Source organism: Motacilla alba, chromosome 1 (genome assembly GCF_015832195.1).
Source record: "Motacilla alba alba isolate MOTALB_02 chromosome 1, Motacilla_alba_V1.0_pri, whole genome shotgun sequence".
NCBI classification, from domain to species: domain Eukaryota; kingdom Metazoa; phylum Chordata; class Aves; order Passeriformes; family Motacillidae; genus Motacilla; species Motacilla alba.
The window spans coordinates 21511040-21525150 of record NC_052016.1 but is presented as its reverse complement, the minus strand read 5'-3'; the positions used below and the strand labels follow the sequence as shown (position 1 = coordinate 21525150).

The following is a 14111-nucleotide window of genomic DNA, read 5'->3' as shown; positions in this document are numbered from 1 at the left end:
TGGAGAATATACCTAAGCATATTCATTTCATCTTTTAATTGGCACTCAGGGATATTTTAATTAGAAAGCATCATAATGCTAGCAATTACCTACAACAAATAATAAGGATTAGAGTGCCATACATGTAAAGTGTGGCCTTGCACTTCAACACTCAACATCTAGAGTGATTTGCTTTTTTTCTTCATAGCATTCAAAAAGATAAGCAAACTAAAATTCACATGATAAGAGAAAAAAAAATTAAATTCCTTTGGAAGCAGAAATTCTGAGAATACAGAATAGCTCTTTGATTGCTGCTCCACTGCTATTCAGTGGTAGTTAATGTCTGTGATAGCAGTACCATAAGAATTAGATTTTATTAATTTTTTTTCTGTTAACATTTTTGATGGTGCAAGCCTTTTTGTATCTCTCTCTGATTCACATCAAATAAGTTCTATCAGTTTTAGTGAAGGATTTCTATCCCTTTTCATGTAATAACTTTAGTCTTTGCAGGAAATAGAGCAAACAGCTGGTTTTAGCCTAGAGCAAGAACATGCCCTATCACTTTCAACAATGATCATCTCCAGGATTTGATGAGAAATGGCTCTTATTCAGCAAATTCTACTACTGGTTTGCAAAACAAAACCAAATGGTTTTGTGGGGGGCGTTATCTTTCTGAAGTTTTAGACACTAATTAATCTGACTGGTGTGAGTCCTAGCAACTTCTTTTCTCAAAGCAGGAGATCTCAAAGATACATTTCATCTCTCTATTCTTTTCAGAAAATAACAAAATTTCTCTTACATCACAGCAATATTGGCTGTGATATAAGAAACTTTACACTTTTAGCTCAGGATTAGGATCTGAACAAAAGTCAGACAAAAGCCTTCATTTTCAAATTCTCATTTTGGAATTACAATATCCTTCAGTCAATGAGAAAATTAGTCCGGTAACTTCACAAGGATAATGCTGCAGCTCTTCCTTGCCTTGGGAATATGATCAGAGCTCCAAGGAGACTGACATGCCACAGGCTTTCCTTTTTGACTCCTGCATTTTGGTCTTCATTTTAGATTTAGCTAAAACTCTTACTAGTCAGATCTGTAGAGACAGACTGATGCACAAAGTCATACAAAATAGACACTAATTATGGACTTAAAATATCAGATCTGTCAAATGGAAATTTTACCTGTTAAAATCTTTCAAATTTCTTCTGTGTTTTTTTTTCTTTTTCGGTTTAAATTTTCTGCAGCTGTCCAGCTTGGTGTAAGGATCAAGGGTCATAAAATGTCAACTAATCTTTTCCAAATCATTCCAATTGTTAGAAGCGCGTGAGGGTTTATTACAATATTTTGCCTACTACACTACAGAGAATTTTACTTCTATTTTCAGATAAGATTTTACAAGGAAATTACAGGAATGTTTTAATTTTGAAATCCCCATTCTCTGAAAAATTTAGTGACATTGTCAGCTATATCCAAAAGTTTTCAGAAGCCACAAACTGATGGATGTTTATGCATGTACACACACACACACAAAGGCAGTGTAGTCGCAAACCATAGGCTTAAAATCAGGCCAATCCTGAAAGATTCTATAGTCTTATGGAGATTTAAACAGGCAATTTGTAAGCCACAAGTGATGACATTTGGTCCTGGATCAAGTACCTACTGGCAGCCTTTATAGCTTTTTCTATGGATAGAGAATACAAAAGTAGACTAAAAGTCCCCACAATTCCCCTAATTTACCTTTTAATGATACAACATAACATTTCCTGGAATTGAGAATAGGTACAAAGAGCCAAATCAGGGGTCAATATGGGTTTCAATTCTGTTCAACATCATTAACGATTTAGGTGATGGGGCACGAAGTACACTCAGCAACTTTTCTGATGGCACACAGAGGAGTGGCTGAGGAACCAGACAGTTGTGCTGCCACATGGAGGGACCTCGGCAGGCCAGAGAAATGGGCTGACAGGAACATTGGGAAGTTCAACAAGAGGAAGTGCAAACCTCTGCCTCAGGAGAAAACAATCTTGGTCACCAGTTCACAGCCAAGGGCCACCCAGCTGGCAATCAGCTTTGCAGAAAAGGCCCTGGGGGTCCTACTGGACACCAAGTTTAACAAGAGGCACCAATGTGCTTTCGAGGCAAGAAAGGTTAATGGAAATCACAGCAGAGGCCTTGGCCACGCAAGCCTGCTCTCATGGGATACACTGCCCTTGAGACTTGGTTGTAATCACATGAAATCAGATTTCAAACAGATATGAAATGATTTAAAATCTAGGAAAAGTGTTTCAAAGGACACAAGAGCTGTTCAGTTTGGAAGTTTGCCCATAGGAATGTTCAGTCAACAAATGTTACAAGCTTTTGTGGTGGAGAACAGAACATGAACGAGGAAGGTGGCTTTGTTGGCTTCTCTTAGTGGATGAATGGTCAGAGAGGGGTGAGCCAACATTTTAGAGAAGGGGGCAATGCCCTTCAGAGCTAGGAAAACTGTGCCAAGGCACCCACACAGCCCATGGGTTAGGAGTGTGAGAGATAGGGTGCAGCAAGGCAATATGCTCTTTCATAGCAAGAGGTGATAGGAACAAAAACCTACCCCAGCTATACAGGTGGGATCATATAGCATTTATTTCTATCCTTAGAAGGTCACCTGATTGCTTGGCTGACAGAAAAATTTAAGAAAAATACTTGCCCTGAAAGAAAACTGCGAGAATCAGGGACACTTGTTTCTGTTTTGCTGTAATTAGTAATTTTGAGTTTCTGGCTTAAAAACCTTATCCTAGCTTCTATTCTAACAAAACACTGTCCATATAGCTCAAAAGCTCTAGTAATACATCATAAACTGTATATCCATAAATGCAAACCCAAATATATACACACATACTTGAACCAATGATAAGAGCTGCTTTTATTTTTCATTCATGTCAAGACCACTGCAGATCCCATTGCATTTTTGTAAAAACTACTGATAAAAATCATGTTTGACACAGCGATTATCATCTTTGCCATTGATGGTGATAAGAAAATACTATGTATTACTGTCCCTCTTTAGCGTCCCACTATGTGATTTAAAGGGTGGTGATACACATGCATAGAAAAAAAATAAATGAGATGTTCAAGGGATTAAAACATTTTCAGGCATGGAAATAAAAAATTACATTCACAGTTCATGCAGTATTGGAAAAAAACTACCAACCAACCAAACAAAAAAACCTCAAACAACCAATATCGCAAGGTAAGAAAAATAGATCTAAGAAGTTCTTGTTATCCCCAAATATTTTTTCATTTTCCCACCACCGCACCAAGTTATTAACTTTAAGTGAAGAAGAAAAAAACTGTGATAAAATACAACTTGCAACCATTTTTAATATATCTACTGGCCTTTCAAAGTAACAGCACTGACTAGATAACAGCCTTTGGAAAATGGCACTTTCATAAATCTGCTGGTAATTCCTGAAAATATATTTAACACTTGCAGAAAGGATCTTTTTTAGCACCTCCCATTTCATCTTCTTTTGAGATTTAGTATTAATCTGTACATATGTTTTTAGGTTGCAACTGTAATGGCTCAGGATGACAGCAGATTTGGACACTTTTGTACCAGCTATGGGATACAAAGACAGGATCTCTGTCTTCTCACTGTAGAGAAAGAGTGAAAGGGCCAAACAAATGGGCTGTAAAGTCAGCTCTGGGAGCTAATGGACTTTAGTTGCTCCCAGGGGCTTTTATGGCTGCAGAGGTTAGTGCATGCTCTCTTAATATGGATGAAGAGCTAAAGCACACTGTTCCTTTGAGAATCCCACAGAACTAGAAGCTTAACAGTATAGATAAGCCAGAAGCAAATTTTATAAAACATTACAAATCAGCACTAAATGTGTGATAAATACTTCACTCAGAGGCAAACGCAGTGAGGCTAGAGCTAAGTATTGCTAACTGACATCCCTAGTGAGATTTTGGAACACATAAAATACTACATTTAGGACTGTGTCACTCTTTCTCCAAGCATGAGTCCAAAATATATGTTCATAGGCCTAAATGAAATGTGAAATACAGATATAGAATTACGACCACAAAAATAACTCAGAAAAGGAGGAAGGAAAATGGTGTGTGTGGTGTGTTGGTGTGTGTGGGTGTGTGTGTATATATATATATAAAAAAGCATATATATATTATATATATATATATATATATATATATATATATACACACAAATAAATTTATACATACAGTTATTTAACTCAAAATGTTTTAAAAAGGTTTGCTGGATATTTCTCAAAGTCAGTGCAAGTTTCCATGCAAGTTTGCATTGATGAACTGTTTAGAAAACCAGGAAACTTTCATTAACAGGATTACAAATTGTAAGGAACTAATCAAAAATGTGAGTGGCTCAGTAAATGGATACCGTGTTACAGGCCTAGGAATATACATTATGAAATAAATAGATCTACATTTGGAGGCTGCTGAGGCCAACCAAATGAAAATTTAAAGGAAAGTCTGTCTCATTTATGCACCTCCCTCATGCCAGGGAGCAATTTGCAGCCTCAAGCTCCTTCCCAGACCTAAGTCTATTACTGGAAGATCATCATATTGTGCTATCATGGGATTTGACTTGCAGCCAGGAGCTGGTACTTGCACACTTCCCGAAGAAGCAGAAGCTGTGGATTCAGTGCCCACAGGAGTTGTATATTCACATAAGTAAAGTTTTGGCTTCCAGTTCCTGTCCTCAGGGATTACTACTTCTGCCTGATATTCAATGGCTTTTGAAAGCACAAACAAGCTCCTTCTGCAGAATTTAGAAGCAAGGTTTTAGTTCTTGTGACTACTCCTATTTCCCTACTGAGCACCCACTGAAGGACAGACATGTCCTTGCTTCCATCTCCCTTCAGTCTTGCTTCAATCTCCCTGATTTATTGCATTAGCTTCCATACACTTCACCAGGGTATTATGCTTTATGTAGTTAACCAATAAGATACACTGGGGATAAGGAATATTCATGAGATTGCATACATAGGGTCTGCAGATTTATTTCTCTTTAAATTCAGGACCAGACATAAACAGTCAGTTCAGCTGAAGTGCCACAAATTTGGACAAATACAGATGAACACCTTCAGGAGTCTTAGAGGCTTTTCTAATAATTACATTAATAATATGAAAGGAAACCTTGGTTACTATAGCTACTGAAAGAGCACAGGACAAATGATGAAGATTTTATTCAAAAGTCTACCCAGTTTCATTCTTGCTGCCAATGTCCTGCTTAAAATTTATCTGTAGACACCTAGCAGTTAATACCAAAGCCTCAAACAAATAGTGCATCATCAGAGTAAACTGACATCAGGAAGACTATTTCTGCTCAAACTCAAGTATTTTATTCATAAACTCTATAATGATTTAATAGATTGCATTCATATTTTTGCAGCTTTATGTATATAGGTAAATAATATTATATTGTAGTTATCATATTATGTAATTTCAAAACAAGATAATCATGCTGACTCATGAATATGAAGACTAATGTTCCACTGATTCTAAATGTCTTTTGACAAACTTTAAAAAATTGCCTACAGAATGTTCTTATGATGGGAATTTCACACTTTTTTTCAGGCTTTGAAAAAACAGTTGTCAAGGAAACTAATTAGTTCCATGATCATAATTGCAGTAATGATTCATATAAAGAAGACTTGAAGTTAAATAGTGTAACAGACTTCTTACAACCACTTAGAGGTTATGGGAGAGCACTGAAAGGACAAAGCCCCTAAGGACCTATAAAACTCTTTTTAGAGAGAAATGTTCTATCTTTCTTCTGAAATTAAATTAACTAAGCTACTTTTTACTTGAATGTCTAGAGACCACCTATGTTATCATTTACTGAGGAGAATTAAGTTTCCCTGCTACAGCAGCTATGGCAATAGTATGGAATAGTTTACATAATAATAACAGGCTAAAGTTAGAATATGGTGCAAAAGAAGCAATATTTTTGTTTCCCATATGCAAAATTGAAAAGTGGCTTATCCCCCTTCCCTAAGTAAGTTTTTATTTATTTTTCTATTTGACAGATATCTTTATTTCCTCAGGACAATGAGTTTCCCTACATATTTTTCCCTCTTTCTTTTTCAATCATGGGAAATTTTATTTCTGAATGAGGCAATCACAAAGCCCCGCCTGTTTAAAAACAAGTTCACAGAACCTATTGAGACCCTGAATTTCAATCAAGATGCAAATCAACTTTACTTCAATTCAAGTGCATAAACAAATATTGGTACTAGAACTGGATCTGAGTCTACAAATGAATTACAATTGTGGGGTTTTTTTACAATAAATAAAGATAAGGATGCTTCCAATATTAAAAAAAAAAAATTAACTAAGGAATATTCAAACGTTGCAGAGATCTTGAGATAAATTTCCTGAAAATATATTGGAAGAAAACTTACAATAAACAAGAAAAAAAATAGCCAGTTATTTCAAAATTTTCATGACTCATTCCAGCTCATTGGCACTCTATCAATGCTAGTCAGGTGTTCCAATTGAAATACATGAATATTGTTTACATTTTATATTTGCCATTGTATTTATTTGGCAAGTTCATTGTTGATTCTAATACACTAACAATTTGAAAAATGGCAGTCAGAAAATACTATGTTAGAGGATTTAGAACTTGATTTTTCAAGTGGTAATGATTACAAGGATCTAATTTGGAAATAATTATTAAAGATGTAGCTCATAATTTTAATTAAAAGTTTGAAATCTTTTCCTCATAGCATTTTCTTTATAAAAATTTAAATTACCTATAGTACTCCAGAAAATATCTTATTTTAGGTTTATTGTTAACTACATAATTTTTCATTTTTGCATCAAAAAAACTCCTTATATTGTGAAGCATTAAAACTCATACACTCACTCTTAGCTGAATGCAGTTTTTCTTAAATGGAATTTCAAACCTTCTTATTTACAGACTTAAAAATATGAACAAAGTTTCTATAGATTTCAAATGTTGTAAATCAGCCTCATAGAAGACTGTTTGGTCACTATGTTAGGGTGAATAATTCAGACAGTCTCTAAAGAAGACTATTTGAAGTCTTAACCTCATCAGACACTAAAATAAATGTCTTTATTACATGTGTAGCTCAAAGCACATGTAGAGATGGGAATTAAATCAAGAATTCTAGAAAAGAACTGGCTTAACCAGACAACAGACAGTACAAGGCAACTTGAAAAGCAGGTGTATCTTAAATATGGTATTTCTTCTTGAGCGCCATCAACAGGGTTGAAGAATCAATGTTTCTTCTATACTTAAAAATTACTTAAGGAGAAAAGTGGGAGACAGGGTCCCATTTAAGGGTCCTGAATCAATTTTTTGCTGATAATAAAATCTGGGGTCTCACGTTTTTCCAGTCCAGGACTGCAGTTATGTTATGCTCAACTATACACAGTGTACAATGAGTTGGAAATAATTATTAGAGAGAAAACATGATGAAATTAACTTACCTGTAATAATGTTGGGCTTTGGTGGCATGCTGAATTCATACAATGTTGGTTCAGAATAACCCAGTCTGTTGGCAGCTGTAATTTGTACTTCGTAACCCATGGTCCATTGAAGATGCTCTAAGATGATGTGGTCTCTACTACCCTGTACCTTTTTCTCTAGCCACTGATCTTCCTTATCTTTCTGTAAAGATGAAAATATTTGTTTCAATTCTCCTAAATTCTTGTATTATTTTTCTAAAGTCAGTATGCACATGATGCAAAAAGATATGGAGCTGCCTTTACAGGGGTTATGAACACTAATCTCATTTTGGAGTTCTGAGTATTTAGACTTCTTGTAATTTTGACTACTCATTATCATGTTTTCACAATGTAGATTTGGAGAATTTTGTGGTCAATCATTTTAAACTTTTTGGTTTCATTTTATTCTTTGCTCAAATACTGGGTTTTATTTCATAGAACCTCAGGCTAATCACTTATATAATAAAATACTAAAAATAAATTATGTAAGAAGTTTATTTTATACAGATATTTCAATTGCATTTTGATCAATATTCATTCAAACACACTTGCCATTAAACCCATTCTTGAAGTGTTCATGAGTCCAGCTGTGCTTATATCACACACTAGTTATTTAACAAAATATACACTAATTGTAGCAATATGGAAAGATTTTTTGCAAACCAGGTTGTATGCAAGAATATAAACATCATTGAGAAAATATGAAGTACTACATCTACACCTCTGAGAAGATACATGCAAATCTTTAGGATGGTGTTCTACACAAAAATGGGTTCTCATAATTTCTCATAGTTCAGGTAATTAAGATATCTATACATAGAGAACAAATGAGCACTTAGATTGCAAACTTAATTTTGGCATTTCAGAAATCTGGATTTCTTACCTTTGCAATCACTATTTTGACTGCATAATGCTTTTTTTAATGCAAATAGAAATTACACAATTATTAATAGGTAGAAGGATAAAACAATTTATATTGTCAAACAAAAACGTCATCTTGTTCAAAGGACAACCAATAAAAGTCAGCAAGAATCCATGCAATCCTACCCTTACAAGACACTGAGGTACAATAGCATGGCTCAGATATCTCTTGAGAGACAGATCCTGGTCATTCAACCCCTACAGCAACACAGACCCAATCAGTGGGTATTAACCATATGGGAAAATTTAAAGCCAAACAAAATTATAATATCTGTAGGTATAAATTCTTAGCTGCACACTACTCAGCAGCCTATATTTAGGCTCTTTGCTGAAGCATCTTGCTCCTCACTGATACAGGTTTCAGAGAAAATAGCAACTAATTCAGAGAGTTCAGGAACCAATCATGTTCTCAATGACTTACTTTTTATTTGTCTCCAGTCTTCAGAAAATAAAGGGCACACTAAAATTCCCTTGTGTGCACTGCTGCAATAATTTATTTGTTATGAGGTCTGAGGCTGAAAAGTTTTCCATACTGACTTCCCCTTTTCATAGACTTTCTTGTTTTGTCTGCACTAGCATTGATATTGTCACATGATAGTTCTGAGAATGATTAAAATCCAACAAAACCTGTTTTCAGGAATATTTTCATCCAGGTAGAAATTCCTACTTGGTGCAGTGATAGACTAATGAAAAATACCAGAATGATAGGTCAGTTACAAATCATGAAAATAACTACATACACTGGAGTAAAATCAGCTTGCTCATCATACAAGTAGTATTTCCAGTGAAAGCAGTATTTCTTGTAAAGGATATTTTCCCATATCCTGATGGATACTTTCTACTGCAATCACCTGAGTGAATCCACTCACATTGTCACTATACTAAACTCCTTTTATAAGATATGTTTTTGCACAGCACTGCTGTAATAGAAGGAGCTAATACTGATTGCAACATGCGTATGAAAATGCTCCTTAGTGATATCAGGAATAGCAATGTTATTTAGCACTGTATTTTAATGCCTGTTGAAATTGGTGAGGTATGGGAGGAGTTAGAAAAAATACAGCTAGATTTCAAAGAATATCAACATGAATCAGAAGTTCCCTACATAATCTCAGTATTGTGCACTGATGCCATGTGAATATACTAGGGAATTCCAAAGGGTTTCATAAACATAGAAAGACAAAAAAATATACTAAGTTGGAAACTAAAGACTCAGGCTAATACAGTTGCTGCAGAAAAAGACAGTATTTAAAACAGATATGATTATATTTTGAAAAAAAAGTTAAAAAATCTATGTGATGAATAGAATGAAGCTGCACTTCTGCAGACAGAAGAGCAAGCGAAAAGGCAGGTGTTCCACAATTTGGTCAGGTGAAAAACAATGAATGAGCTGAAACGCCACAAGATACCTACATACTGCTATGCCAGAGATACCATAATTTAGTTGAAACTGAAACCAAATGGGTGAATTGAGATAAATGAAACAAAGTCCAAGACCTGAGTGCGAAGAGAGAAAATAGTGACAAACACGAGTTGGGAGGAAGAGGAATAAAGTGTCTGGAGAGCAAGGTGTGTTCTAAAGACAGAGATTAAATCTTCCAGAGTACTGTCTGCTTATGGCTTCTTAAAGATGGAAATAAAACAAACAAACAAACAAACAAACAAACAAAACCCCCAAAAAACAAAACCAAAAAATAAAACCAAACCAAACCAAACCAAACAAACCCAAAAAACCAAACAAAAAAAGGAAAATAACTTATATGACCTCCATTATAGCTGTTACTTCAGCTATATTGCATTTTCTAGTACTTCCCCTAAGCAGAGCTCAGTAACGTGTCCACGTTTGATTTACTACAAGTGTAGAAATGAAAAAAGAAGGATGAGAACACAAATCATGGGTCTGCCAGGTAAATCTTCTGCTTAATATAGAACCCTTTCAACTGTAGTTTAAGGAGCAGAAGAGAGAACCATAAAAGGTCACTTTCTACCTTATTAGGTTGTTCAGTTACTAATACTTAAAATTTATAGGAAGCTCTACATATGCACAGTGTTCTACAACAAAAGGAATGAAACTTTAAATTACAAACAGAAGTCTAGTTTGGGCAGTGAAGTAATATAAATGTCTTCAATAATCATAAATATCAAGCAACAAATCTACATTTACAGAAACTGTGATGCGATCTGCAACCTCAGATATTTAATTAATCCTTTATTTACATCCTGTTTTGTTTCATAATGTGCAGAAATACTCCTTTACAAAAGGCCACTGATAACCTAGTTAGTGACTGGCAGTTCTGGAGATTTCACTGCCCACTTCCATTACTCTTCAGCCTTATATTAACACAAAACAAAATTAACTACAAAATCCTCAAAATCCTCCTTAAATATGTATATATTGGCTTTATGTAGTTTTGGTTCCATTTTTTTTTCATAGTATAAGAATCAGCCAAATTTATTTAAGAAGAGTCTAAGAGCTATGTTAAGACAGCTGTAACCTAACCATCTAAATACCCTGACAAAAACAAAAACAAAAACAAACACACCTGCCCTGAAAAAAATAAACCCACAAAAACAACCAAAAACTAAACAAAGAAGTGTAAAACTCCAGTCTACCATGCCTTGACTGCTTTTCAAAACTGAGGGCACACCTGACAACAATGGAAGTAAAGCCAATTCATTGTTTAGGCAGCAGTTTATTAGTCTGGCAAATACCATCTCTCTCTTTAATGGTCATTCTACATTGTATCCTAAATCACATTCTCTGAGATCTCATAAAAAGTGAGAAAAAGTGATTAACCCCCTTCAGCTCTTTCCTTATTCTCCATCCTCTCTAAACTGTTGAGCTGAAAGCACAGCTCAAACAGATCTATTATGGTGGTCCCTGTGATGAAAAAATGGACAGGAGACACCACACTGTCTTGAAAGTTGGCAGGAAAAAATATCAAGAAATCCTCACAGAAAAAAATCTGATCATTTAAAGCAGAGATTTCACAAGAATTGATTACATCAGGTTGGGGATTTCTAGGTCTGGTAATATGAGTAATAAAGTTCAGGGGCAAATACTGAACCAAGCACAAAACAGCAGGAAATGTACATGGTGTTAAACTACACAGAAAGTCAGAGGATCCGGCAGGTAGACTTGAACCTAGAGATGCAAAAGTATTTACCCGCTTCTTGGTAAGTATCTCAGACTGGAAGTAAATGAGAAATGATCTCTTTTAAAATATTCTATATCTACGAAGTTTTTTGTAGAACCCACCATAAAGGAACAAAATTAACATGTCCCAAATCAACACAGTCAAATAAGAGAGAATGTGCTTCAGAGCAAAGCACGTAAACCATCAAACTCTTATCTGCCAAAACTGAGAGCATTAACAGTAACCCTGTCACAGTGAAATAGAGATTTTTGGAGTTCACTTGAATTAGTAATATGAATTAATCATTTAAAGTATAGCCTGTAGAACTATGTGTTGAATTTTAACCTTTTTACTTAAGAAACCTCTGCCATGGTACAAAGGACATAGGAAAATGCAAATTTCTGATGTTTCTTGCATAAAGAACAACACCAGAGAAGACCGAGATACAAAAAGCCCAGATAAAGGAACTCCTCTGTCTCCAAGCTTATCAAGACTGACAGATGTACTCAGATAAGCACCAAGGGACCAAAAGCGCATGCACAAAGGAGAAAAGTTCAAAAGTTCAGTCATGAGGAAGATCACAATCTTCAGCCTCAGAGACCACCAGAGACCCCTGTGTGACCACCGCAGCAAACAGCGCATGCCCAGAAGGGCGTGGATCTGATTACCATATGAGACGAGAACAGGTGGGGCCAGGGGTTGAATATGCATGGAAAAGTTGTGCAATGTATTGCATATGGAATACCTTTGTGAATAAAGATGTGGGACAGACTGAAGCTCGGGGCATAAATTTTCACGAGAGCTATCTTGCTTGTGCCGGGCACTGACATACATACCCACTTCATAACTATATCTGGTTGTGGAGTTTATTCCGCGTATCGCTTCAACAGGTCAAAAAGAGGTGAACAAGTTTTAGGCCTGTAAAAACCACTTTAGTCACTTTAGTAAATTTTTCTTGTTTCTATCAAAAGATTCATAATCATAAAAGAGATTTATTTTTATTATTCTGTTCTAATTCCAAATGTTCACTAAAATTTTGCTGCCAGGGAAAAACAAAAACAACCCTCTTCCCCTCACCACACTTTTTTTTTTTTTTTTTTTTTTTTGTAGCTTACTGTTGGCATTCTGTGACCTGGCAGTATAGAAATGTTAAGATACCTATTCAGATCTTTCTTTTTAAGCATTATGAAGTAAGCTTAAGCAGGGTCAACACTTTCCAAAGGCTGCTTTGTAGCCTGCCTTTCTCTTGTCTTTCTGTCCTGGCCACCTGCTTGCCCTGAGCTGCTTTGACAGCCTCTCCCCTGTGTTCCAAATGCTCCTTCCTCCTGGCCCTGCTCATCTCATCAACAGTCCCCTCTTGATTTTAATTTATTACTCTGGTACTTGGTAAATGCCCCATCAAGTAACGGCCAATAGAGTAGACATTTCCATAATTTACCTGGATAAAGCTTCACATCTGATGTGAAACACCAGCACGTCACCATGTGTGTCCCAACCAACTTTGGAAGCACCATAAGCAGAAGAACCAAAGGGAGGTTTGAGTTGGCCCCCATGAAAAAATACTAAAGAGTTCCTATGAGAAGTGTAGTTGGCTGGTCATCTCTGACACCAGACAGGATGCTTCCCTAGAGAATTCCTATCACTGCTCTTTCCAGGTGGTTGTCAGGGAACAATTTTCCCTTGTTTTACTCTCTCCCTTCCCATTCTTTCCTAAGGTAACTTTAGGAAGAAGTCAATGTCTGCCATCAGCCTCAGACTCCATCAGTGAAGCTTTGTCAGTCTGTCTCAACTTTCTTAGAGCAACAGCATGAAAAAAAATGAGGCTGCAATAAAAATTGCACAGTACCTAATACTCTGGAATACAGAAGAAAATGCCAACCTGCTGTAGTCTGATTGTAGTCAGTAATTCCTGCCCATAATATGAAGAAACTGATGCTAGGAAAGGAATATTCAACAGAATGAAATACATGATTTCCAGAAAAAAAACTTACTGATTGCCCTCAACCCATCTGTAATATTGCTTGAATATCTTAAAGTCTGTCTTTCCTCCAGTTAAAAAAAAAAAACAAAAAAACCAAAAACTGTATAAAACTTACACATGACTGAATTAACTTTTTGAAGGAAAAGCCATTGATGTATGTGCTGTTACCAAACATGCTCTTCAAACATGCAAGAAAATACATTGGTCCAGGTGCTAATAATGAGGCTGGCAAGAGTTATAGGAAAGCTAATTAAACACAAGCAATAGGGAAGATGGAAGAGAAGCAGTCAACAGATAATTATGAATTTTAAGTAGGATTCATTCTTGCTGATTAAAACACAAAAAAATATTCTGCTTCTTTTGTTGTAGAAAGGCCTTTAACTTAGTCAAATTGCTTTTTCAATTGGAAGTTCAAGGAGTTCGAGGTCCAATGAAAAGCTATCTTCAACCTTTTAAGTTTCCAGTTACTGCTTAAACTGCACATTTACCTTCTAACACCTCACAGGAAAAGTAATCTTTTCTACTATAACATCGTACCTTAGCAAGAACAAAAGATCAAAATTAGATTTCCAAAATTTTTTTGGGATGGAACCTAAAGA

The 14111-nt window shown here is 35.6% G+C and overlaps 1 protein-coding gene across 2 annotated transcripts in view; it reads right to left on the bottom strand.

The window, feature by feature from the left end:
• Positions 1–14111, bottom strand: part of NCAM2 (neural cell adhesion molecule 2) — a 276541-nt gene that overhangs the window by 29415 nt on the left and 233015 nt on the right. For both annotated transcript variants that reach the window (XM_038156028.1, XM_038156020.1), the window contains exon 15: positions 7456–7636. In XM_038156028.1, coding sequence (XP_038011956.1) covers positions 7456–7636 — 181 coding nt within the window. The remainder of the gene's footprint in view (positions 1–7455; positions 7637–14111) is intronic.